Source organism: Oryctolagus cuniculus, chromosome 19 (assembly GCF_964237555.1).
Source record: "Oryctolagus cuniculus chromosome 19, mOryCun1.1, whole genome shotgun sequence".
NCBI lineage: Eukaryota > Metazoa > Chordata > Mammalia > Lagomorpha > Leporidae > Oryctolagus > Oryctolagus cuniculus.
Window position 1 is genome coordinate 8,944,958 of NC_091450.1, and position 27,318 is coordinate 8,972,275.

The following is a 27,318-nucleotide window of genomic DNA, read 5'->3' on the forward strand; positions in this document are numbered from 1 at the left end:
ATTTTTAGAAAACAGATTGTACCAGGAGGTGGGGATCAACAGTGGCTATCTAAGAGCCTGTCTATCACGCCATGAATGAACCTAGAATGTTCTGTGTGGCACCTGAAACATGTAAACCATACAAGCAGGAACAAACTCTATGAACAAGGTGCCATCCAATAGGTTTTCTACCTAATTTAGTGGGGGGGGAGTGAGGCTCAGTGGTGAAGTGAGTTGACATCAGTAAGATGCTATTACCAGTGGAGCAAAATTGAGAATATGGGCCCATCTCACTCTAAATGTAGGCTTTTTCCTTCGCACTTCCCTTCTCTGATTCTCATTAAAGTGGTGTAAGAGACACACTTTGGGATGGGCATTTGGCTTAGAGATTAAGATGCTGCTTGGGACATGCATATCCCATATTGGAGTCCTCGGTTTGAATCCTGGCTCTGCCTCCAATCCAAGGTTCCTGCTAGTGCACACCCCGGCAAGTAGTAGATGATGCTCAACAACCTGGGAGACCCAGATGGAGTTCTAGGCTCTGGGGTGTTGCCTGCCATGGCCTGGCTGTTACAGGCATTGGAGATTGAACCAGCAGGTGGAAGATATCTATGTCTCTCTTTCTTACAATAATAATAATAATAGAGTAACATAATAAAAAGCCTAAACCCTGACACTGAGCAGGTGTTGGCAAAACTTCATTCCTAGAATTTCAGCACAGTTACTGCAGATACAGGCAATGACACCTATGCTTACATTGTCATCTCTTCTCAAAACTGGCCTGGAGGCATCTGGGAAACGTCCCAGCTCAGTTAGTGGAGGAAATGAGCACCCAGGTGAGCCCAGAAAAGCCAGCTGGGTGGTTAAAGTGAAGGCAAAGACAGGATGCTGGCTCTGCCTCCTCCACTTCTGTCACTTGTCATGTCACACATTGTGTGATCACACTGGCCTGCCAACTCCACAGGCCATTTAGGTTTACCTATGGGGCAGGTGTTTAATTGGAGCTTAAGTATCCCTCCTAGGCTTCATATCCGAGTCACGGCACCATTATGTCGCCTAGGCTTCATATCTGAGTCACGGCACCATTATCCCTCCTAGGCTTCATATCTGAGTCACGGCACCATTATCCCTCCTAGGTTTCATATCCGAGTCATGGCACCATTATGTTGCTCCCCCTCTCGCGGAGGAACGACACTAAACCCTGCGCTGTTCTTTTGTCTGCTCGGCCCTTCCCGGGTTTGCTGCTGGTCCTTCCCGGGTTGGCTGCCGGCCCCTCCACCTCCGTGGAGGGGTGGCACCCCCCGCCGCTATCCCCGCTTCCACGGAGGAGTGGCACACCGCTGGCCGGCTCTCTCGGGGGCTGCTCAGATGTTCCTCAGGTGTTCCTTCAGGTGTTCCTTCAGGTGTTCCTTCAGGTGTTCCTTCAGGTGTTCCTGGTGCATGTTGTCTCTCTCCTCCTTTATAGTCCTCTTCCACCAATCCCAACTCTGCTACCCACATGCTGAGCACACTGCTCTCCTCCAATCAGGAGCAGGATTAGTTCCTGCAGCTTATCAAACTGGCGAGAGGCAGCTGCGTAGAGGTTGTTTGGTCTCTCTCTCAGTGCCATATTGTGGGAGAGCAGATGCATAGAATAAGTCTTAATTCCAGTAACTTAGTCTAGTCTCAGTTGCTCCCCACACTGTATTTTTCTTTTTAAAAGATATTTTAAAGATTTATATATTTATTTGAAAGGCAGAGTGACAGCACAGGAGGAAGATACAGAGATATGTTCCACCCATTGATAGGCTCCTGAAATTCTTGCAATGGATAGGGCAGGGCCAGGCTAGAACATTGAGCCAGGGACTCATTCCAGGTCTCCCATGTGGGTGGCAGGAACCCAATTACTTGAGCCCTTGGCATTGCCTCCCAGCGTCTGCATTAGCAGGAAGCTGGAGTCAGGAGCAGAGCCAGGCATAAAACACAGGCACTCTAATGTGTAACAGAGGCAGGGAAACTCCACTTTTTGAATAAGTTATCCTTTCTTTTTTGAATTCTCTGTGGTACTGAGTAAAAAAAAATTCAATTCAGCATATTTGTGTGATCTATTTGGGTTCTGTGTTCTGTTTGTCTATGTCTGTCCTTTTTCCAGTGTCACAAATTCTTGATTACTGCATCGACATAGTGAGTCTTGACACTGACTGCAGTGAATCTTCCCACTTTGTTCTTCCCACTCTCCCAAGACTGTCTTAACTTTCCATATAAATTTTAGAATAAGTTCACCAAGACCTACAAAAGTCTTGCTGGGATAATGATGGAATTGCATTAGAGTTATTAACTAATTTGGGGAAACCAGCACCTTTATTACGTTTATCCTATAATCCATGGGCACAGTATGGTTTCCAGTTCTTTAGATGTTCTTTGCCTTTTTAAAATCAGTATTTTGGTATTTAGAGCATACAATATTATACATATTTTGTTAATACAATACATAAGCATTTCATTTTCTCAGATTAGTTGAAAGTGGTATAGTTAATTTCAGGTTCTACATCTCGATTGTTAGTATTCAGAGAATCAAGTTTTTTATGTTTTGTAGCTGGAAAACATGCTAGGGAGAGAGAGAGAGAGAGATACTCAGGCAGCATGGCCTTTTGCAGTAGCCAGTAGAGGCCAGGCCCACACAGCTGGGATAACCTGTCTCCAAATCATTATGACATGAAGAGAGCAAGTCCCACTCACCTGGACCTGAATCCATCCACATCTCCTGAACTTCCTTCTTGCCTAGAAAACAAAGTCCAGCTCAGCCAGTCACTTGACACAGGTGTGGCCTCTAACTGCTGTAGAATATGGAAGGAGCAGTGCTTGGCAATGATGACATCATGGAGCGCAGTCACAATGGCACCCTCCTAGATCAGCAGGTGTCAGGGTCAGGGTTCCCAACCCACTGAGAAATCAGAATCCCCTAGCAGTGGGGCCTGTGGTCATCCTTGGATCAAGAGAAAAGGGCAGATGTGTGGGAGGTGTGTCATGGGCTCAGATGTCCCGGTGCCCTCTGTTACCCGCTGGACAAGGTCCCAGGTCCCTGCTACTCTCCATCCTCCTTTTCCTCCTCTGCAATTATATTTTGTATTGACTTTTGAACACTTGCATTTTGGATTAATATGTGTGCAATGGGTGCCCTCACAATTGGCATACAACTACCTGAGGTCCCCGTACTTTGCCCACCCTTGCAATGACCAGAACTGGGGACTCCCAGTGACCACAACCTCCTGCCACACGACAGGCCTACCCTAGCACTACTGATCCAGGCTGTGCCTCTTTCCCTCCTCCTGGCTTCTCCTTGCTGCTGCTGTTGCTGTTGGGTATCAGAGTCCAGAGACTAGGGGGAGGGGGGAGGCAGGTTGCCTGCCACCTGCCTGGGACCTTGAGCCAGCAGGGACCAGACTCTCTGCAGGAGAGACAAGAACTCTGTCCTGGACACAGGCAAGAGATTAAGGATCAAGTCACTGTGACTTCACCATCAGCCCCTGACACTGGTGCTGACCACACAGAGGCTGACAGTGTCAGTAAGCATGTGGGAGTCAGGAGCACCCACAATCCCTAGGGTTCCCAGAAGAGGGACATCCATGTCTGGGGACACCTTCACTGTCAGCACCATTAGGCTCCTTCCAGTTCCTCTGCCAGGCATGGTTACCTCTGGCACCTGCAGAGACAGTGCATGCCTTGCAGGATTTGTGGAGCCTCCTGGGTACTGGGTACTGCTGTGGCCAAGGCCTCACTACTCTCCCTGTCCTGGGGGCCTGAGCTGTTATATCGCACTGGGGACAAGTGTGAGCCTGTGTGTGCATGTGCATGTACATGTGCACAGGCCCATGTGTGTTCCTAGCTCTGCAGGTTCCATTGTGTCGCTCCCCCTCTTCATGGAGGAACGACACAGGACCCTGCGCTGTTCTTTCGTCTGCTCGGCCCTCCCCGGGTTTGCTGCTGGTTCTTCCCGGGTTGGCTACTATCCCTTCCACCTCCGTGGAAGGGCAGTTCCCCCTGGCCGCATTCCCCACTTCCGCAGGGGAGCGGCACACCGCCGGCCGGCTCTTCTCGGGGGCTGCACAGGTGTTCCTTCAGCTAGACGTTCCCCTTAGATGTTCCCCATAGATGTTCCTGGTGCATGCCGTCTCTCTCCACCTTTATAGTCCTCCTCCGCCAATCCTAACTTGGCTGCCCACACGCCGAGTACGCTGCTCTCCTCCAATCAGGAGCAAGTCCTACAGTTTATTAGTTGAACTGGAGGCAGCTGTGCGGAAGCTGTTTACTTCTCTCCCAGCGCCATATTGTGGGAGAGCAGATACATAGAATAAGTCTTAATTCCAGTAACTTAGTCCAGTCCGGATGCTCCCCACACATTGCTGCTGTTGTGTTCACCAGTCTCCTCACCACCCTTGTCTGGTCTCTCCTGGAGGTGAGGATGGAGGGAGGCCAAGGGCATGGTCCTGTGAAGAAGCTGGGCTCTGGCTAGTGGAGGTGAGTGTGGTGCAGTGCTGGGGGTGCTCTGCACAGCAGGGATCCGTACCCCACCCCAGACATCACCACATTCAGGGACTCCAAGGATGAACCACTTCCCAAGGTCTCAGGCAGCTGGGTTATCAGGTGCTGCTGATCAGGCCATGGGTTGAATAATATGAGAAGAAAGATGGGAGAACTCACTTCAGGGACATTGCTTCTGTCACTCAGGGGGTCATACGGAGGCACCTCCCATCTGTCATCCCCTCCTCTGCCAACTGCCCTCATCATTGGAGACTAAATAGGGCAAAGTCATGGTGAACATGTCCCTGCAGCCTGTCTTACCCTCCTGAGGCCCCACAGGGTCCCACCCCCTGCTCCTTAACCCTGACTCACACTGTGATAACTCCACACCATTGCTGGCCTGGCCAGGGCATGTGACCATCAGGGTTAAGGAAATGGAACAAGCTCCTCTTCCACAGAGGAGCCTGAAGCCTCCCAACCCTGCTCCTGCCAGGACAGTCATTCAGGCCTCACCTAACCTGTGCTTAGTCTTGGATCCCACTACACTCCTGCCTGGAAATTCCACATCATTCCTTCATGGTCCTCCTTGTGCTGACCTCCTGTGAGCTCACAGCTTGCCCAGGAACTGAGCTCACAGTGTCCAGTGTCTCCATGGACTGCACATCCAGTGTCTCCGCTCAGGACAGGCCACCAGCATCCTTGTCCCAAGGAGACTCTTCATGTCCATGAACTCACCAGTTGTCTCCATCACCCACTGGTCTACTTCTTCAGTTGTTAAATTATAGTATATATAGTAATTATTCTTCAATTTGTATCTGTGCTCTAGGTTGAATCCAAGATTTTTGTTCAAATGATTAAAAGAAGAAATATTTATAGAAGATAATTCACATTTCCCATTTCTTTTTTTTTTATTTTTGACAGGCAGAGTGGACAGTAAGAGAGAGAGACAGAGAGAGAAAGGTCTTCCTTTGCCGTTGGTTCACCCTCCAATGGCCACCGCTGCAGCCGGTGCACCGCGCTGATCCGATGGCAGGAGCCAGGATCCAGGTGCTTTTCCTGGTCTCCCATGGGGTGCAGGGCCCAAGCACCTGGGCCATCCTCCACTGCACTCCCTGGCCATAGCACAGAGCTGGCCTGGAAGGGGGCAACCGGGACAGAATCCGGCGCCCCGACCGGGACTAGAACCCGGTGTGTCGGCGCCGCAAGGTGGAGGATTAGCCTATTGAGCCACGGCGCCGGCCCACATTTCCCATTTCTAATGTTTATGTGTCTTTCAACAAACACGATGTCTTTTCTGTGAATCCATAAAGAGTCTTGTGGTTTCTGGTCCATGCATGAAGCATTTATTGAATGAATGAGTTCTTTTGAAACTATCAAGTGTCTGTTGCAAGGTAAAACAATGTAAAAAAGCTCCAATACAAAAATATTTTAAGTTTGTGAAATATACAGTTATAGAACTCTCTAAATATTTCCTATAAAATTAGTTTCTCATTTGAAATTATTCTATTAAAATACAAACAACACATTGACAATAACCTTTGTGTTCCAAGAATAGCCCCCATCAATACTGTAAATCCCGAACACATAAAAATCCTACAGATATTATTTAGATATTTAAACCAAACTATGATTATAGTAAACACATTCATTGATTAAGTTCAATACATTAGAATTGTGGCTTAGAGACATTAAGAACACAATTATAGGTGCAGTTTCATTGATTTTCATAAATCTTCTAGCATAGCCCCCCAGCACTGTCTTTGTGCACCCACTCCATATATATGGTAGTGCAGCACACATCATACTGAAGACTACTTCCCTTCATTACTTAGCTGTTTAAATATGTTACTGAAAAACAGGCCAAAATTTAATGCCAGTGAAGACAAAAATGTAAAATTAAAACAAAATCTTGAAAATACATTCTAATTTTTTAAATTGTATGAACACTACTTCATCTAAGCAAGCATCAAAATAAGCAGAAAGAATTTAAATATCAATAAAAAAAGGTAAAGGTTTGACCATTCCTAAAATATTCAGAAATATTTTCAATAAAAATAAAAGCACTTTGTCAGTAAAGAAATAATGTCATATCTCTTGCCAATTTTAGAATGCCAGAGATTTGAAGATAAGTGTTCAGCATAAAATATTTGTACCATACTGTAAAATGCAGTTTATTTATTTTTTTTTTCTATTTTCATTTATTTTATTTTTTTTTTAACTTTTATTTAATGAATATACGTTTCCAAAGTACGAATAATGGATTACTATGGCTTCCCCCCCATACCGTCCCACCCACATCCCTCCCCTTTCCCACTCCCTCTCCCCTTCCATTCACATCAAGATTCATTTTCGATTATCTTAATATACAGAAGATCAGCTTAGTATACATTAAGTAAGGATTTCAACAGTTTGCTCCCACACAGAAACATAAAGTGAAAAATAATAGATGATTTTTTTTAATGATGATGAAATCAGATCAGACCTATTGTCATGTTTAATCCCAGTGAGAGTCAAGTTGGGAGTTGATAGTTTCTTTTCTTTTCTTTTCTTTTTTTTTTTTTTTTACAGAGGATCAGTTTAGTATGCATTAAGTAAAGATTTCAACAGTTTGCACCCCCATAGAAACACAAAGTGAAATATATTATTTGAGTACTCATTATAGCATTAAATCTCAATGCACAGCACATTAAGGACAGAGATCCTACATGAGGAGTAAGTGCACAGTGACTCCTGTTGTTGACTTTACCAATTGACACTCCTGTCTATGGCATCAGTAATCTCCCTATGCTCCAGTCATGAGTTTCCAAGGCTATGGAAGCCCCTTGAGTTCTCCGACTCTTATCTTGTTTAGACAAGGTCATAGTCAATGTGGAGGTTCTCTCCTCCCTTCAGAGAAAGGTACCTCCTTCTTTGAAGACCTGTTCTTTCCACTGAGATCTCACTCACAGAGATCTTTTGCCAGAGTGTCTTGGCTTTCCATGCCTGAAATACTCTCATGGGCTTTTCAGCCAGATCTGAATGCCTTTAGGGCTGATTCTGAGGCCAGAGTGCTATTTAGGGCATCTGCCATTCTATGAGTCTGCTGAGTATCTCACTTCCCATGTTGGATCACTCTCCCCTTTATTTATTCTATCGGTTAGTGTTAGCAGGTACTAGACTTGCTTATGTGCTCCCTTTGACTCTTAGTCCTTTCATTATGATCAATTGCGAACTGAAATTGATCACTTGGACTAGTGAGATGGCATTGGTACATGCCACCTTGATGGGATTAAATTGGAGTCCCCTGGTATGTTTCTAACTCTACCATTTGGGGCAAGTCAGCTTGAGCATGTCCCAAATTATATATCTCTTCCCTCTCTTATTCCTACTCTTATGTTTAACAGGGATCACATTTCAGTTAAATTTCAACACTTAAGAATAACTGTGTATTAATTACAGAATTGAATCAGTCATATTAAGTAGAACAGACAAAAAAACTACTAAGAGGGATAATGTATTAAGTTGTTCATTAACAGTCAGGGCTATGCTGATCAAGTCACCGTTTCCCATAGTGTCCCTTTCACTTCAACAAGTTTCCATTTTGGTGTTCAGTCAGTTGTCACCGATCAGGGAGAACATATGGTATTTGTCCCTTTGGGACTGGCTTATTTCACTCAGCATGATGTGTTCCAGATTCCTCCATTTTGTTGCAAATGACTGGATTTCGTTGTTTCTTACTGCAGTATAGTATTCTAAAGAGTACATATCCCATAATTTCTTTATCCAGTCTACCGTTGATGGGCATTTAGGTTGGTTCCAGGTCTTAGCTATTGTGAATTGTGCTGCAATAAACATTAGGCTGCAGACTGCTTTTTTGTTTGCCAATTTAAATTCCTTTGGGTAAATTCCAAGGAGTGGGATGGCTGGGTCGAACGGTAGGGTTATCTTCAGGTTTCTGAGGAATCTCCAGACTGATTTCCATAGTGGCTTAACCAGTTTGCATTCCCACCAACAGTGGGTTAGTGTCCCTTTTTCCCCACATCCTCGCCAGCATCTGTTGTTGGTAGATTTCTGTATGTGAGCCATTCTAACCGGGGTGAGGTGGAACCTCATTGTGGTTTTGATTTGCATTTCTCTGATTGCTAATGACCTTGAACATTTTTTCATGTGCCTGTTGGCCATTTGGATTTCCTCTTTTGAAAAATGTCTATTGAGGTCCTTGGCCCATCTCTTAATTGGGTTGTTGGTTTTGTTTTTGTGGAGTTTCTTGATCTCTTTGTAGATTCTGGTTATTAACCCTTTATCTGTTGCATAGTTTGCAAATATTTTTTCCCATTCTGACGGTTGTCTCTTCACTCTCCTGACTGTTTCTTTTGCAGTACAGAAACTTCTCAATTTGATGCAATCCCAATAGTTAATTTTGGCTTTGACTGCCTGTGCCTCCCGGGTCTTTTCCAGAAACTCTTTGCCTGTGCCAATATCTTGAAGGGTTTCTCCAATGTTCTCTAGTAACTTGATGGTGTCAGGTCGTAGATTTAGGTCTTTAATCCATGTTGAGTGGATTTTTGTGTAAGGTGTAAGGTAGGGGTCTTGCTTCATGATTCTGCACGTGGAAATCCAATTTTCCCAGCACCATTTATTGAATAGACTGTCCTTGCTCCAGGAATTAGTTTTAGATCCTTGATCAAATATAAGTTGGCTGTAGATGTTTGGGTTGATTTCTGGTATTTCAATTCTGTTCCATTGGTCTATCCTTCTGTTTCTGTACCAGTACCATGCTGTTTTGATTACAACTGCCCTGTAGTATGTCCTGAAATCTGGTATTGTGATGCCTCCGGCTTTGTTTTTGTTGTACAAGATTGCTTTAGCTATTCGAGGTCTCTTGTGTCTCCATATAAATTTCAGCACCAATTTTTCCAGATCTGAGAAGAAGGTCTTCGGTATCTTGATTGGTATTGCATTGAATCTATAAATTGCTTTTGGGAGAATGGATATTTTGATGATATTGATTCTTCCAATCCATGAGCATGGAAGATTTTTCCATTTCTTGGTATCCTCTTCTATTTCTTTCTTTAAGGTTTTGTAATTTTCATCGTAGAGATCTTTAACATCCTTGGTTAAGTTTATTCCAAGGTATTTGATTGTTTTTGTAGCTATTGTGAATGGGATTGATCTTAGAATTTCTTCCTCAGCCATGGCATTGTCTGTGTATACAAAGGCTGTTGATTTTTGTGCATTGATTTTATACCCTGCTACTTTGCCAAACTCTTCTATGAGTTCCAATAGTCTCTTGGTAGAGTTCTTTGGGTCCCCTAAATAAAGAATCATGTCATCTGCAAAGAGGGATAGTTTGAGTTCTTCCTTCCCAATTTGTATCCCTTTAATTTCTTTTTCTTGCCTAATAGCTCTGGCTAGAACCTCCAGAACTATATTGAATAGCAGTGGTGAGAGTGGACATCCCTGTCTGGTCCCAGATCTCAGTGGAAATGCTTCCAACTTTTCCCCATTCAATAGGATGTTGGCTGTGGGTTTTTCATAGATTGCTTTGATTGTATTGAGGAATGTTCCTTCCAAACCCAGTTTGCTTAGAGTTTTCATCATGAACGGGTGTTGTATTTTATCAAATGCTTTCTCGGCATCTATTGAGAGAATCATATGGTTTTTCTTCTGCAGTCTGTTAATGTGGTGTATCACATTGATTGTCTTGCGCACATTAAACCATCCCTGCATACCAGGGATAAATCCCACTTGGTCTGGGTGGATGATCTTTCTGATGTGTTGTTGCATTCTATTGGCGAGAATTTTATTGAGGATTTTTGCATCTATGTTCATCAGGGATATTGGTCTGTAATTCTCTTTCAGTGCTGCATCTTTTCCCGGCTTAGGAATTAAGGTGATGCTGGCTTCATAGAAAGAATTTGGGAGGATTCCCTCTTCTTCAATTGTTCTGAATAGTTTGAGAAGAATTGGAGTTAGTTCTTCTTTAAATGTCTGGTAGAATTCAGCAGTGAATCCATCTGGTCCTGGGCTTTTCTTTGTTGGGAGGGCCTTTATTACTGTTTCAATTTCTGTCTCAGTTATGGGTCTGTTTAGGTTTTCGATGTCTTCCTGGTTCAATTTAGGTAGGTTGCATGTGTCCAGGAATCTATCCATTTCTGGTAGGTTTCCCTGTTTGCTGGCATACAAGTCCTTGTAGTAATTTCTGATGATTCTTTTTATTTCTGTGGTGTCTGTTGTTACATTTCCTTTTTCATCTCTGATTTTATTGATTTGGGTCTTTTCTCTTTTTTAGTTAGTTGGGCCAATGGGGTGTCAATTTTGTTTATTTTTTCAAAAAACCAGCTCCTCGTTTGGCTGATTTTTTGTAATGTTTTTCTTGATTCAATCCTGTTGATTTCTTCTCTGATTTTAATTATTTCTCTTCTCCTACTAGATTTGGGTCTGGTTTGCTGTAGGTTTTCTAGATCCTTGAGGTGAATAGAAAGCTCATCTATTTGGTGCCTTTCCAATTTCTTGATGTAGGCACCTATTGATATAAACTTTCCTCTTAGCACTGCTTTTGCTGCGTCCCATAAGTTTTGGTATGTTGTGCTGTTATCCTCATTTACTTCCAGAAAGTTTTTGATTTCTCTTATGATTTCTTCTATGACCCATTGTTCATTCAGGAGCATGTTGTTCAATCTCCATGTGTTTGCGTATGCTCTAGGGATTCCTGAGTTGTTCATTTCCAACTTCATTCCTTTATGGTCTGAGAAGCTGCATGGTATGATTCTAATTCTTTTGAATTTGCTGAGACTTGCTTTATGGCCTAGTATGTGGTCAATCCTAGAGAAGGTTCCATGTACTGCTGAGAAGAATGTATAATCTTTAGCTGAAGGATTGAAAGTTCTGTATATATCTGTTAGATCCATTTGGGCTATAGTGTCGTTTAAATCTACTGTATCCTTGTTGATCTTCTGTCCTATTGATCTATTTCTGAGAGTGGAGTATTGAAGTCCCCCAGTACTATTGTATTGGGGTCTAAGTCTCCCTTTAAGTCCGTTAACAAATCTTTTAGATAAACCGGTGCCCTGTAGTTAGGTGCATATACATTGATAATTGTTATATCTTCCTGTTGAATTGATCCCTTAATCATTATGTAGTGTCCCTCTTTGTCTCTCTTAATGGTTTTTGTGGTAAAGTTTATGGTGTCTGATATTAAGATGGCTACGCCTGCTCTTTTTTCATTTCTGTTGGCATGGTATATCTTTTTCCAGCCTTTCACTTTCAGTCTGTATGGATCTTTGTTGGAAAGATGTGTTTCTTGTAAGCAGCAAATAGATGGGTTTTGTTTTTTAACCCAATCAGCCAAACGGTGTCTTTTAACTGGACAGTTCAGGCCATTCACGTTCAATGTGACTAATGATAAGTGGTAACTTTGCCCTGCCATTTGCCAAAGATAAGTTCTAATATATGCTTTGAATTCCCTGTGATCTTTTGCTGTGAGCTTTCCTTCCTTGGTTTCCTTCCTTTACCTTCTTTCATATTGATGACCGTGTTTCTTTGTTTCTGTGTGTAACACATCTTTAAGCATCTTTTGTAGGGCTGGACGAGTGGCAACAAATTCTTTCAATTTCTGTTTGTTATGAAAAGTCTTTATTTCACCTTCATTCACAAATGATAGCTTTGCAGGGTATAATATTCTGGGCTGGCAGTTGTTCTCTCTTAGTACCTGGGCTATATCTTGCCATTCCCTCCTAGCTTGTAGAGTTTCTGATGAGAAGTCAGCTGTGAGTCTGATTGGAGATCCTCTGAGAGTAATCTGACGTTTCTCTCTTGCACATTTTAGGATCTTTTCTTTATGTTTCACTGTGGAGAGTTTAATTACAACGTGCCGTGGTGAGGGTCTCTTTTGGTCGTGTTTATTAGGGGTTCTGTGAGCTTCCTGTACTAGGATTTCTCTGTCCTTCTCCAAACCTGGGAAATTTTCTGCTAATATCTCACTAAAAAGGCCTTCTAATCCTTTCTCCCTCTCCATGCCTTCAGGAACTCCTAGAACCCGAATGTTGGGTTTTTTAATAGTATCCTGAAGATTCCCGACAATATGTTTCAGATTTCTAATTTCCTCGTCTTTTCTTTGGTCTGACTGTATCCTTTCCTGTTCTCTGTCTTCTAAGTCCGAAATTCTCTCTTCTGCTTCTCCCATTCTGTTTGTAAGGCTCTCTATTGTGTTTTTCATTTGATCTATTGAATTCTTCACTTCAGTCACTATCCCAGTTTCCTGTTGTACTAGTTGTTTCGTTTCATTTTGATTCCTCCTTAATATTTCATTTTCCCGAGAGAGATTTTCTATCTTGTCCATTAAGGATTTCTGTAGTTCAAGAATTTGTTTTTGAGAACTTCTTAATGTTCTTATCAATTTTTTGAGATCTGCTTCTTGCATTTCTTCTATGTCATCATCCTCATAATCTTGAATTGGGGTGTCTTTTTCATTTGAGGGCTTCATGGTGACTTCCTTGTTTTTATTACCTTGGTTTTTGCGTTTGTTATTTGTCATATTGGAGATATTTGGTTTCTTCACTGTGGTGCTTTTTCTTGTTATACTATGACTCTAGATTAAGTGGACTATCTGTTTTTGATGGAGCCTTAGGGCTTGAGATGGGTGTGGCCTGAGAGCTCTGTTTGGTGTGCCAAAGGTGACACTCCCAGGTTAGGCGTGGTAAACCTCTCTCTCTCTCTCTCTCTCTTTTTTTTTTTTTTTTTTTTTTTGATTCAACAGGGACGTTATTCTGCACAGCTGAACAAAGTTGGAGGTAGTTAGCAGGCAAATGATATACCCACAGGAGCCAGAGATCAGAAGCTCTTTCCCAAGGACCACACAGGGAATCTGTTCGGCCCTTAGAGTGGGCTCAAATTCTCCTTCAGTCTCCCACTGGGTTGCCAAAGTTACAGAATTGTAGCGTCTCTGGAGAGTGCTCACGTGAATTCCGTGAGTTCTCTCCGCCCCCCCGTCTCTTTTTTCACAGTCTCAGTTCAGTAGCACCATAAATTTACTAAGTCCTAATCTGTTAATTCGCCCCACCCAGAGTCAGGTTTTACTGCTAGGCTCAGGGCCGGTGCAGACCTGAGGTCGCTCTGCTTATGACGTATGTCCAAGATGGCGCCTGCTCTTTGTCTTGCTCGCCCTTGAGAGGTGAGCGGAGAGAGAGAAACCCGTGTCCATACCAGTCACCTTTTTTTTTTTTCCCTCTCTCTCTCTTCCAGTTAGCTTGGTGAAGTCCCCCCCGCCCCGGGGGTCGTTTCCTCTAGTCTCCTCTCTCCGCTTGCCTGCCGGTGTCTCGGGTTATTGAGGTTCGGCTCACCTCGCGTTCCAGCGCTGGTGTGTTGAGTCTGCCGCTGATGTCCCGAACTGTGGGCTCCCACGCTCTCCACGCAGGTCTGCTCCCCTTCCAGCGCCGATGTGTGGACTCGGAGCCCTGGACTTCCCCGTAAAATGCAGTTTAAAAATTGCAATTTTCCTGTGACTATATAAGGGAATTTTTTGACGGTGCTATTATGTTAATATTTTAAAGGGATCATCCAGGTAAACGTAGTGTAAACAGCAATATACTTGAATGACTAAGGTTTGTTCACACTGTATAAACTACAGCCTGTATCACACGGTTTACCTGGCACTGCTGCTCTTCATCATGATCAGTCCCTCCATTAGAGAGACTGCAGGAAGGATTCAATCATCTGAAACACTTTGAAGCACACAGTGAAGTCCTTTAATCCATAAGCACCACCCTCAGCTCTACTTTACTAGAAAACACATGAGCAAAACCTGTGATTCCCTCACAGACTTGCGCAATGGCAACCAGAAGGAAGACGGCAGAAAATCTTCTGGCAGGAAAAGTAAGATTCTGTGCTAGTCTTCCTGTGACATGTTTGCATGTTATGTGAGCTACACTATGACACTGTATTTTGTTTTTGACAGGCAAAGTTAGAGAGAGACAGAGAGAAAGGTCTTCCTTTTTCCATTGGTTCACCCCCCCAAATGGCCCCTACAGCTGGCAATCCAAAGCCAGGAGCCAGGTGCAGGTGCAGGGCCCAAGGACCTGGGCCATCCTCCACTGCACTGGACTGGAAGAGGAGCAACCGGGACAGAATCCAGCACCCCAACCGGGACTAGAACCCAGGGTGCTGGCACCACAGGTGGAGGATTAGCCTAGTGAGCCGTGGTGCTGGCCAATGACAACAGTATTTTAAGGACATATTTTCTTTCTAGAGGAATGTTTAAAAGTAGAGTCTAAAATTAAAAATTGTCATCCTATAATTCAGTAGTCTACCATCTGGGTTAAGTTTTCACACATGAAAACGTGCATTCCACAGGCAGAGCAAAAGTTAAACAGTTTCAATCAAACTCCTTAACTGGCTTCTCTCTTCCTGTTGATTTCTGCTTCACTAGGGCTGGAGGGGAAAGAGAGGGGCGTCCCTCCAATCCACCCCCACCAGCTCCCACCAGGAGCAAGGACTTGTAAAGAGAAAGCTACACTCCACCCTGCAAACATGAACACGCAGCAAGAATGTATCCTTTCTCTAAGGGAAGCCAGGCTGGAGACATCCACAGGGAGGGAACCAGATGCAAATGCACAGCCCTGCTCCTCCTGGGTGGGGGCTCGCCACTGGGGTTGCTCAGTGCTCCTGAGATTATAGTGTCAGGCACAAGCAAGTCAAAGCAGCTTCCACAACACGCATCTTCTATCAGACCAGTGTTGGGGAGAAAGGCGTTTCAAAGGGTGTTTCGTGAAAAGTCCAAGTGGTTGCCAAATTATACTCCAGTATGTATAAGGGAAATCAGCTAAAAACTTGAATTGTTTCAAAAAACAGTATTTCAGTTAACCCCTGCAGTTACACAACATATGTTTTCATGATCAATGCAAAACCAGAAAATTAGACACCACTGAAACAATAATGAATCCCCTCAGGAACTGAAGCCGTGCCCTCCGGGAAGTGGACAGGCCTTGCCAGGTCAGTCAGGATCCAGGCTCCTCACTGAGCCTCTGGGGTTGAAGCCGCCCCTTGTAGATCTGAAAGCAAGGGACGCATCCCCAGCAGGGGGCGCCATGGAGTCCACTGCCCACCCCCTCCCCTGATGAAGTGGCACTATCACCACCAGCTGTCACCCAAAGGCAGCCCTCAGCTGCCTCAACCACCCTACTGTCCCCCAAACAGGCCAGGTGACTTCTGCTGTGTGCAGCACTTCCTGTTGATGCATGCTTGAATTCCAAGCCATGTTAGAAGACAGTGCCCCACACAAGCCCTCTTTGAAAACTTGTTTTCTCTCCTGCCTGGGGTGCACTTTCCATTTTTTTAAATAAGATTTGTTTATATTTTTGAGACACAGGGTGAGAGGGAGACAAGAGAGAGCATCAGAGCTTAGCGGCTCCAAGAGTTAATTGTATGCCTCCCCTCCCCCCATTCCGCAGTCACTCCTGTCACCCATATGAAGCTGAGATTTACAGAGTTTATTAGAAATCAAGGCTTGGGGTAGAAATAAAGAATGATTAAATCCAGAATAAAGCATGATTAGATCCAGAGGAAGAGCATGAACCCTCATTTTGGTGGTGGCAGGAATGATGGTTATGGTACGTACAGGTTTGTGCAAAGATTTAATTTTAAGCGTTTTCCAAGTTGTCTCTTCTAGTTGAGGAAATTTAAATGGGGTAATTCAGCTACTGCATTTGAATACATTTTCTTTATCTCTGTAGCAATTTTTAAAATGAAAACTGATTCCTACTGTTTTCCAAATTTTATCTGACAGACAGAAAGACATACACAATGGACACAGACCCACAGAGACAGAACAAGAGCTGCCCTCTGCTGCATTGCTCCCCAAAGCCTGCCTCCAGCCAAGGGCTGAAACTGGGAGCTGGAAGTTCTATCCAGGTCTCTTATGTGGGTGGCAGGAACCCAAGCACCTGAGCCATCACCACAGCCTCCCTGGGTCCGGATTAGCGGGAAGCTGGACTCATAGGCTGCTACTCGGAATGCAGCAATGCAGTTTTTTATTTTTTTAAATATTTGTATTTATTTGAGGCAGAGTTACACTCAAAAGAGAGGGAGAGACAGAGAAAAAGGCCTCCCATCCACTGATTTACTCCCCAAATGGCCATAATGGTTGGAGCTGGGCTGATCCAAAGCCAGCAGCCAGGAGCTTCTCCTGGGTCTCATAGTTGCAGGGGCTCAGGCACTTGGATCATCTTCCACTGCTTTCTCAGGCCATTAGCAGAGAGGTTGATGGGAAGAGGAGCAGCCAAGACACAATTGGCACTCTTATAGGATGTGGGTGCCACAGGCAGAGGCTTAGCCTACCACACCATGGCACTGGCCCCAAACACAGGCAGTTTAATGAGTGTCCTAACCAGTGACTTAACTGCTGGGCCGGATGTCCACCACAGGATTCTTGTTTTAAGATGGAGAAGAGGCCGGCACTGTGGCTCAATAGGCTAATCCTCCACCCTGAGGCGCTGGCACACCAGGTTCTAGTCCCGGTCAGGGCACCGGATTCTGTCCCAGTTGCCCCTCTTCCAGGCCAGCTCTCTGCTATGGCCCAAGAGTGCAGTGGAGGATGGCCCAAGTGCTTGGGCCCTGCACCCGCATGGGAGACCAGGAGAAGCACTTGGCTCCTGGCTTTGGATCAGCGCGGTACACCGGCCACAGTGCGCCAGCCGCGGCGGCCATTGGAGGTTGAACCAACGGCAAAAGGAAGACCTTTCTCTCTGTCTCTCTCTCTCACTGTCCACTCTGCCTGTTAGAAAAAAAAATGGAGAAGATCCCCAAACCTGCATGAGACCGAGGTGCAGGAGCTAGAGAGCCGATGTATTATTGAAATGGCTAAAGAAATGTTTCTATTACTGTAGATGGAATCAGGGGTACATTATATAATTATTGCTCAAGGTTACCCATATGAAAGACTGGATCTTTAGCAAAACATTGAAATCAATACTGGCATTAGCCATCCTTGTGTCTAATTGCAAATAGGTGGTTGACTATATCCAGCAAAAAAATTTTCGTATCTTCATGGAATCTTGCTAAGAAGTATTAAAAACCTGTGAAGGATTTGTTTTAGAGGTAATATTCACTAATGTACTGTGAGAAAAAGTCACATCCAGCACAGACCATAACGATTGCAATATGCACAAAAACTGTACTTGAACTTCCAATCTGCACCAGGCACTACATAATCTAATCTATGTGTGATTCATTTAAATTATCTCCATCGAAAGGACTATGGCTCACTTCCTAGTGGCCATGCTGCAAAGGCTGAGCACATGGATCCACCCTTCCCCATGACTGACATCAATGAGAAGACCCCAGCCTTATTCATGTGGATTTCTGCTGCAATCTACAGGAACAACTTTCATGAAATTAAAAGAAATGAGCCATAATGGAGTGAAGAGAAGAATTCATTTAAAATTATTTTGCTAAGGTACACATATCATAAAGTTATTATCTTATTTTTTTTTTAAGATTTATTTTATTTGAAAAGCAGAGTTACAGAGCAAGAGTGAGAGAGGTCTTCCATCCTCTGGTTCCCTCTCAAATGGCCGCAACAGCTGGAGCTGGGCTGACCCAAAGCCCAGCCTGTGAATGCTGCTTCTCGCCTTTTGCTCCTCAGTCTCTCCTCCTTCCTCTGCACAAATCACTCTCTCATCAGTCTCTCTCCCTTTGTCTCTGGGATTTCTTTTCTGCACCCCACACATCTCTGTTCCCATGATGTTTCCCTCACTCTCCTTCCCCTCCCTCTCCCTCCACTTCTTCCCTCCCCACCCTCCCCCTCCCTCTCACTCTGAGATTCTTTCACACCCTCAGGCCTCCAGGCTCTCTATTCCACTTTAGTCTTGTCCGTGGTTCCCCTGAAAACTCACCTCTGCCCATTTCTCAATAAAGAAACTGCAGGACTTTGGGACTCACAGGGCTTGTCAATCAATCTGTTTCAAATTCAGCTTCTCTTGGAGGCCTCCTGGACTTGGTGCCACTGGGGAGCAGCTGGCAAGATGAAGTCAGGCTCCTGACAAGGCCTGGACCACTGGTTGCACCCTCATGGTCATTACCACCAGGAATGGCTGCCCTGCTCCAGCCTGCAGCACCACAGTTTCTGCCCAGGTTTGGGCTCTGTGAATCACATGGTGTCCCCCTCAGGGGGATCAAGTGGCCTTCCCGGAAGCAGACACTTAGGCAAAGTCAGCACCACACAAGGTTTATTAGGGGAATCACTCAGACAGATAAGAGAGGAAGAGTCCTCGTGGGACAGGGAAAACATTCGGAAAATGGGCATCAGGTGGCTTTTTGACTTACAGGCACAGCCTGTTCCGGATAGCTGAGCTTCCTATTCCAATTCCACAATGGCTCTCCTGGAAGACAAAAGAAATTGGGATTGTTTCCCCCATCTACTGACTTCTCCCTTTCTACATTTGTCCTCCGTGTTGTGTCTGCTCCTGATGTGTTCCATGTGGGGCTGTACCTGAGAGTCCTTACACCACGCAAACCAACAGTCCTCACATCTCAGCCACAGACCTCGGCCCCCACCTGTGCACATTCACACACTTCTCTTTCACCTTGTAGGCAGGATTTGCATTTTATTACTAGAGAGGGGAACTTTGCCTTTTCTTAGGAAACAGATTTTGCAAATCTCTGGGTGTGAGCTATTGCACCCCCAGCTTTACCTAATGCACTTAATGAGCATCTCTTGGTGATCTTGATAGAAGACGGCTGCATATATGTACCAGATATTTGTAGAACACTTTTCCCATGGACTTAATGTCTTCCTGCTAACAACATCCTCAGAAACCAATAGGATCTCCACGTCACAGCTCCACAGAGCACTGTCCTCAGGGGCTGGGACAGCATGGGCACAGGGAGAGAGACCCATATTGCCTGGCGTGACACTGAGAGGCAGGGGTGTCTGGAGGAGCTGAGACTCCTGAGGCTTCTTGTTGTGAGGCAGAGACAGCTGCCTGCTAATCGAGAGCCGACTTCATTGTCAGTATCCTTGGGGCATCATAAACTCAGGCAGAACCTGGACACACCCATGAGACTCCTTCCCTTTTCCTTCAGATTGTGGACAGAGGGCTGTAGGGCAACAAGAGCACTCTCAGCAGGATGGTGCCCTGGCCCACACTGGGTCATGAGGACTCTCCTCCAGCAGCTCCGTGTGACCCCAGGCAGCCTCTATGTGCTCTGCTCACACCGCCTGTCCTGCTAGGTCAGCTTTCCAGCCCCCATCTTAGGGAGCTCAATGTGACCCTATACGGCCCCTCCTCATCTCCTCCTCTTTGCCACCCCTCATTTACACCCAGGAGATTCACTCCCTCTTTTACACACTGGGGTCCTTCACTGGCACTTCCATTACAGCGATGACCAGTCCAGCGCTGAGCGTTGTGAGACCCTACAGGACCCTGCATTTCTCAAAGCCAAGGCCAAGTCTCATCCCTCACAGAGCTGAGCATGACCCCCCTCCCCAACACTGGGTTCCATGCTCTGCCAAACTGCTATTTCTGCATTCTATAGATGAGTTCTTTCCTCATCTGAACAGACACCTACACAAGTTAGGGCTGTGATGTAGCCCACTGTGTGCCCTCAGAATCAATCATCAGCAAAGTTACAGAGCCCTTAGGTAGCCTCATCCTTGAAATGCAAAGCCTGGCAGAATCACTGGGACATTTTGTGTAGGAATAAAAATGAGAGAAAGATACTGGTACACTTTGCAAGTCAGTTCATTCAGGGCAGATCATCATACCAAATTCTGGAGACAGAGGTACTGGCCGAGGTCTTGGAAACCACCAGGGTGGAGGAGGTGGCGGATAGCCCATGAAGGATTCTCTGTAGCCCCTCATGGGGTATGGCATGTAGGGTGGTCTTGGGAAAGGAGGAGGTCCTCCTGCAGCCATGCTGACCTGCAGAGCAGAAGTTAACATTTTGAAGTAGATTAATATCATGGGCAACACCAATACCAACACAACTGAATCACAGTACAGCAGGTGATAATGGTGGGCGCCTTCCTCTCCACCAGGTATTAAATAAGCAGCCTCAGCACCACAAAACTCTCCTCTTCCACTGGATCCCAACAGTTTGAGGAGTGAACTGCTGTCACCACACGTCACTGTCCATGTCTGTAGAGGTACGTCCCAGAGAAACAGTGCCGTGGCAAACTGATAAAGACACACACTCCATACAGACGACCTCCATGTCAAGGACTACCCAACATATCCACAGACATTTCCTGCACACTGGAGGAGGGGAAAGTCCACTGTACACACATGAGAGGGCCTCTCCAATCTTCTCCGCTTCCCTCCCTAGCTGAGGGTCTCCTCACTGGGGGTGCTGCCCCTGGACACAGGATCACCTGCGGAATGCAGATTCCTGGTGTCTTGCAGGGAAACTGGGAATGTGATTTTCCAGAAACCATGTTACCCACTGGAGTTAGGTAGGCACATGTTTCGATCTTAATTCATAGGCAAGACTGAATTGGAAGTACTCTGGGAGCTGCACACTACTTTTATCTCCTACACAAACAAGGTGGGAAATAAGAAAGTTAAAACAAGGTACATTTTCATTTCAAACTACAGATGTCCAGTGACATCTGAATGGAAAATCACCAACATCAGCATCTACACAGGTCACACAAAAACCTGCATATGGAAACCTCAATTAGGCTCTCCTGGGAATTGGCCTTGCAGGTAAATGCTGATGAACACTCTTCACTATCTCACAGCAGGTGAGCATTTGCCATTCTGCAAACATGATCCCTGAAGCTTCAGAATATTCCACAGAGGGCCCCACTGGAGGGTTTTCTGCACAGCTCATTTACCAAGAGAAATGAGACAGTGATTTGCTTTGTCCAAAATTCAATATTGAACAAAACAGAAAAAAATCATGGATTCTGTGGGTGAAGATGTTCTGAATGGTTAAACAACCTAAATCAAAACAGGAAAGGAGGTATTTTATTCTGACAATGAAATGTGGCCTGGCCACCTCCCAGGTTGTAGAAGCTTGGGGGGAGTCACTGTGCCATGAGGCTGAAGGTCACAGCCATCTTCTCTGCCAGTGATTTCCAGAAACTGACAAGCAAACCTTCAGGCTTCAGCCTGTAAAGCACCAGCACAGATGCTGAGCTGGAAAAGGAGAGGCCCACAGGCTTGTGGGGGAAGGCTTGGCTGCTTTGAAAAGTTACAGACACAGAAAAGGTATCACAGCACACACAAATCAGAAAATAATGGAAGAGAGAGTGCTGTATACGCAATGATCAGGTTTCAGGAAATCATTACAAGGAAAATGACCACAGCAATTACCTGTTCCTTCCTGGTGTCCTCAGCAGGGGATGAGCCTTGGTTCTTCATGTGACCTGCACAACTTCTGGAATCTGCCCAACAAGAGACAGCACTGTATTCTTTCTTAACAAAATGTTTATATATTTATTTATTCAAAAGGCAGAGACAGACAAATCCCATCTGCAGGTTCACTCCCCAAATGCTAGCAATAGCCAGGCTGAGGCAAGCAGCAAAGACCTCCATCCAGATCTCCTACATGTTTGTCAGGGACTCAAGTGCTTGAGCCACCATCTGCTGCCTCACAGGTGCATTAGCAGGAAGGTAGATCAGAAGCAGAGGCAGGACTCAGTCTCACGCAGTCCTCCGATATAGGACACAAGCATCCCAAGAGGCAGCTTACCTGCTGTAGCAAAGTGCCAACCACCTGGGGAGGGGAGTTATTCTGCCTCAGTGTTGAGAAAACCCACACACCTTTTCACCCTCTAAACTCAATCCCATGTTAGGTCTCTGGTCAGAGGCCCAGGGTTTACCAGGTGCCTCAGAAGAGCCCTGAGTACAAGGGGGAGGCCCATGTCCTCACTGAGGATGATACCACCTTAGCCTGTGCCAGGGGTTCTCACCACAAACCAACTCATTGTACCTAAGTCAGTGCTAAAATTAGCTGGAAATCAACATGATATGTTGATATACATACCTAATATGTATAGAGGAAATTATAGTTTAAGAATATCCTTGGACATAAAGAATATCAATAAACCCTGGCCATGAACAGCCCCAGGGCCCTGAAATCATGGAGAGATTCTGAAAATCTTAGTCCCTCTGTAACTGGCCATCTATGTGATCTGTTGTGATATAACTATTTATAAATGGAAAAGGACTTAACTATATTAATGATGAGATGATGACAAAAGGAAAATGTTTTCATTGGGTTTATTATAAAATTTGAGTGTTATAATATTATAGAAGTGAAATTACATAGAAAATTAATTTACTGATGGAGCTCTATAGTTGACAGTAAAGAAAAAAAAGCCAAAAAAAAGAACACAGGCTGACTGATGTAAAGCAGAGCTTGCAGAATATTACTAGAGGGATGATAGTCCAGGACATTTCCTCTCTTATCAGGATGTATAACCTTTATTGTCAAGTACTGTTGGTGCTGCTAAGGCCTCTACCACTGACTCATGGTGGACAGGAGGATCTGGCCAGGTTCCCTTCTATGCCCTTATTGTCAGTTAAAAAGAACTGAGTTCAGGTGCAGTGGAGGAGAGTCCCCAGTCAGTATTGGGGTCTGAGTTCTACCCTGCCTGGGGTCTGGTTGAAGGGCCACTTGTCCAGGGCACATGAGGGAAACAGCACCCAGCCTCCCTGCAGGACAATCATTTCTCTTTGCTAAGTGCATGGAACTCTTCAGGAAATGGAACAATCACTGCCCAGAGTGAGAAGCTGAGGGTGTGGAATGTGCAGGGGACATGAAGCTATCACCCTCCTTCCACACTGCTCCTACCTCTCTGTGGAGGGTTCTCCCAGCCAGGTCCCCCTGACACTGGCTTCTGCCTCCTGGATTCCTCTGCCTGCATTATTTCCAATCTTGAAGATAGAGAAAAAACAGATTTAAGTAACAGAACACACACATACACACCCCAGAACAAGTCCTTTACTAGACACTCAACAACTTAGTCTCAAATCAGAGACACGCTTAAAATGCCTGCTCTTTCATGCACCTGTGTTTCAAGTGGGCAGTCTCCCTCTTCTGCACCATCAACTCCCGCTCCAGAGCTTGAGCCCTGAGCTGTGGGGAGGGAAACACATGCACATTCAGTTGTGGAAAAGAGGGCAGAATGGAAAGAACACATGAAAAATTTTTACCTCAACGTCACGAGCCTTTTGTTTATGAACAGCAATCTGAAAAGGCCAACACAGAAAGTGAGGGCTTAGGGACTCTCAGGGGCCCTTTAACCATCCGCATTAAGACGTGTAGGACGGTGCAGCTATTGGGCAGCATGCAGTTACCTCCTGTCTGAAGGTCTCCTTTTCTCGCTGCTGCTGAGCCTGCATTTCTTGCAGTCTTCTCCTGTGATTCAGAATCACTTTCATCAGATGAAGCACAATGTTGACTATGAATTTAAACAGCTTCCCCATGTTACCCTATCCTCAGATGTCAAAAATACTCACAATGATTGTAAAAGTACAGAAAGAGTAAGCCCTACTGCTGCATCATTTCCTTATCCTTTATGTTATACCTGCAGGATTCCCAGCTGATGTCATCTCCTTATTTCCCTAGTTTTTCCTCTCTTGTGTGTCTTTTATCATAAAAGTCCATTCTATTACTTATATCCTTGCCATGTTTCTGAGGGCAGCAAGAACCGGGTCTATAAAATGGGGACAATCATTGTAATGGATTTGATCCATCCTACAATGAGCTGTCTTCCTAAGGATTAGGAAGGTGGATTCTCACCACCCCAAGAAACAATCGAGTTTCCATGCAGTCAGGCCAGCATTTGGAATCAGGAACTGTGTAGGAACAGTATCACTTGGTCATTTGTAAACTTAAAATATTTGGTATAATCTTGTATGAATCATCTCTATGTCTCTTGAACATTGCTTACAGTTATCTTTTACCTGGGCCTAAGCATTAAACAGTTAATCCAACCATTGTTTCTGGACTGGTTGTATAGTCTCTAGACTCACACATAGTTCTCAATTTCTTCTTCAGCCCGTTTCAAATTCTCCTCCTTCTCTGACAGCTTCGTCTCCTTTTCCATCCACTCTTGTTGTTTCCCTGCCATCTTCCTAGGATGGGAAAGAAATGCATATTTCCCAGAAGCCCATGTGGGATTATGCTTCCCCGCTTGCTAACAGTCTGAGTGCATGATGGGAAAGTCCCCTTGCAGGCATCCGTATAAACACACAGACCCACAAACAGTGCAGAATCAGAAGTGAAGCCTCCCACTGACAGAAGACGATCCATTGGCCAGCTGGCAAGTTCTCTCTAATTACTGTGTGCTCCTATGCATTAGTAATAAGTCAATGAATATACATAGCACCTGACACTAAGCAGTTGTGACTTTGAAATGGTGAACACTCCTTTGTGGAAAAGCAGGTCAAATCATTTCATCACTAGTAATCCCATTAGGATGAGACAGGGGGTTCTCACTCGTCTGCCTCCGCCCATGGAGGAACATGATTCACAGTCTGGCTGGGACCATGATACAGACAACCTGATCTACAGAGATCCTTCCAGCTCATGGAGTCCCTAACACTGCAGTCACTGTGAACACTGCTATGATGCAGGGGTAGAGCTCCTGCCTCCTACAGCTGGGAGCCTGATGCAGGGAAGGAAAATCCAGTGCTGACAACATGAGTGAAGTACACTGTCCTGAACTGCCACCTTATTGGGGCTTTCCTCAGCTCCTGAGAACCTGCAGCTTTGTCTGCGAAGCCCTCGGCCCCAGTGCTATTTACTTCTACATAGTGGCAATCACTGAGAATGCAGGCAGCAAAAGCCCATGGTCTAGAAAGAGTCTCCCTTTGATATCTGCTTTAATCCACATTACCCATAAAACCCCAACAGCTGTAGGACACAGGCACAAAACAATGGAGAGGGTTAATGCCTTGGAAGTCCTTGGTAAATTCTTTCTGTGTTTTTAGGTGCCAAGGATACAAAGTAGAGTAGTCACTGTTCCTACCTTAAAAACCCACAACATACTAGTAAGGACAACAGCAACACTTGTCTCAGACTTTGGAAATATTATTCCAAGTCTGAGCCATGGGGGACCATAAGGAAGAGTTCTGGTTTTGAACATGGGTGAGTGTGGATGAAGTCCTGGATCTCCCCCGAGAACAGTAGGAAACACTGGACAAACATGAGGTATACAATGGAATAGACTGAATCACTACACGTCAGCAATGACATGTGGGAGCAACATGGAGAAGAAGGAATCTTGGAAACAAGATCGACCTGGCATCTCAGCTGGCATTTGAGGCCCATTTCCCTGTAGATCATGAAAGAATTCTCTAGGAGACTAGAGAGAGGTAAATATGGGCAGCCTTTGCTCACATAGATGGGTTCAAAGGAATACAGTGGAGTTCAGGGTCTGACTGGAAAATCTCACAGCTTTGCTTGGAACACTATGAATGGAGGAGAGGACATACACTGGCCTTTGCAATGAATGCCCTCAGCTGCTGAATGAATTAACAGCTCCCATACTGCCAGCATTCTTGCCTGAGGCCATCTCCTTATTTTCCAAAGCTAGATCACATCACACCACATTTTAATTTTTTCCCAATATTTTTACTCAATGACAGGCATTCAATTAGAAATGACTAGACACAAGAAGGAAAACAAAATACAATATGACCAAAAACCCCAACAATATAAAGGTATACAAGAGAGGTTGAACAGCTGCTCCCTGCTGATGCCCCAAAAATGCAGTGGAGGATTTGTCCAAATCTTTGGGCCCCTGCATCTGCACCCAGAAGAAGCTCCTGTCTCCTGGCTTTGTATCGACTCAGCTCCCTCCATTGTGGCCCTTTAGAGAGTTAACCAGCAGACTGAAGACCTTTACCTCTGTCTCTCCTTCTCGCTGTAACCCTTCCTCTCAAGTAAATAAATAATTTAAAAAAAAGAGAGAGAGATAGAATGCAGACATGGACATTAATGATGCTGGTATCAGTTCTTCCAGTACCCACAAATAAATTACAAGGGAGTGTATAACAAACAGTTGAAAGGGACAGAAAAATGCATATTATGGGAATCAAGGCAAAAAGTATGAGAATTCTTTACTGACTGAAATTAGCACTGACATTACTGAGTCGGTTCAGGACATCTTACTTTGCAGCAGCTGCCACCTTCAGTTTGTAGATTTCATGAAAACTCTCCATATTCATATCCATCAGTTTGATTTCAGCTTCCTTTGCTGCTTTCATGGACTTCAAGGTATTACAGCTTTTTTCCAGGTTCTTTTTACTTTCTGTAAAGGATAAAAGTTTTCTTTGTGTGTATGCACATGGACCCAAGGAGTTGGCTGGAGTTGGGAGAAACAGCAAGGACCCGGGAGACAGGAACCACTCTTCACCTTCCCAATGCAGATGTATTTACACTAGACAGGACCTCCCTCTAATGAAGGAACGTACCTTCCAGCATCCATATTTTGGCCCTCAAGGCTCTCAGCTGTAAATCCTTGACTCCCTCATTTTCATCTTCCGACTTTAAGAGATTTTTAAGAAAAGACATTCAAGAAATGGTTGCAGAACAATGCAAATGTCATTACTACTACAGAAATGCACACCTATATTGTTCAATAGATAATTTTGCATCACCACAGACTTTATAGTTAATTTTAGTTTAGAACAACTAATTTAAAACAGGTAAAAAGGAAATGAGAAAGTTCAGTTTTCTGGATCACAGTCTCTTCAAGAATGTGACTAATTTTGTTACCTGCTCCTACTAGATTGTCAACTAAGTATTTTACTTTTATAACTTCAATTTCCCTTCACTGAAGCCAGTTTCATTAAAGGTGATTGGATCTTAACTGAAAACACTGTAATTAGTTACTTCACAAGAACAAAA

The 27,318-nt window shown here is 44.7% G+C and overlaps 2 protein-coding genes across 3 annotated transcripts in view; one reads left to right on the plus strand and one right to left on the minus strand.

The window, feature by feature from the left end:
• The window catches only part of LOC138847136 (ankyrin repeat domain-containing protein 26-like), a 271,305-nt gene that overhangs the window by 175,622 nt on the left and 68,365 nt on the right, over window positions 1–27,318 (plus strand). The window lies entirely within an intron of this gene.
• LOC127486342 (transport and Golgi organization protein 1 homolog) overlaps window positions 18,664–27,318 on the minus strand; it is a 91,651-nt gene continuing 82,996 nt past the window's right edge. The window contains exons 8-17 of one of the 2 annotated variants that reach the window (XM_070064927.1): window positions 26,883–26,955; window positions 26,581–26,719; window positions 24,438–24,539; window positions 23,760–23,820; window positions 23,616–23,651; window positions 23,471–23,538; window positions 23,254–23,336; window positions 21,771–21,841; window positions 20,219–20,375; window positions 18,664–18,833 (exon numbers count right to left, since the gene is read on the minus strand). In XM_070064927.1, coding sequence (XP_069921028.1) covers window positions 18,757–18,833; window positions 20,219–20,375; window positions 21,771–21,841; window positions 23,254–23,336; window positions 23,471–23,538; window positions 23,616–23,651; window positions 23,760–23,820; window positions 24,438–24,539; window positions 26,581–26,719; window positions 26,883–26,955 — 867 coding nt within the window. In that variant the 3' untranslated portion in view covers window positions 18,664–18,756. The remainder of the gene's footprint in view (window positions 18,834–20,218; window positions 20,376–21,770; window positions 21,842–23,253; window positions 23,337–23,470; window positions 23,539–23,615; window positions 23,652–23,759; window positions 23,821–24,437; window positions 24,540–26,580; window positions 26,720–26,882; window positions 26,956–27,318) is intronic. The other variant, XM_070064928.1, reaches the window with a different exon arrangement.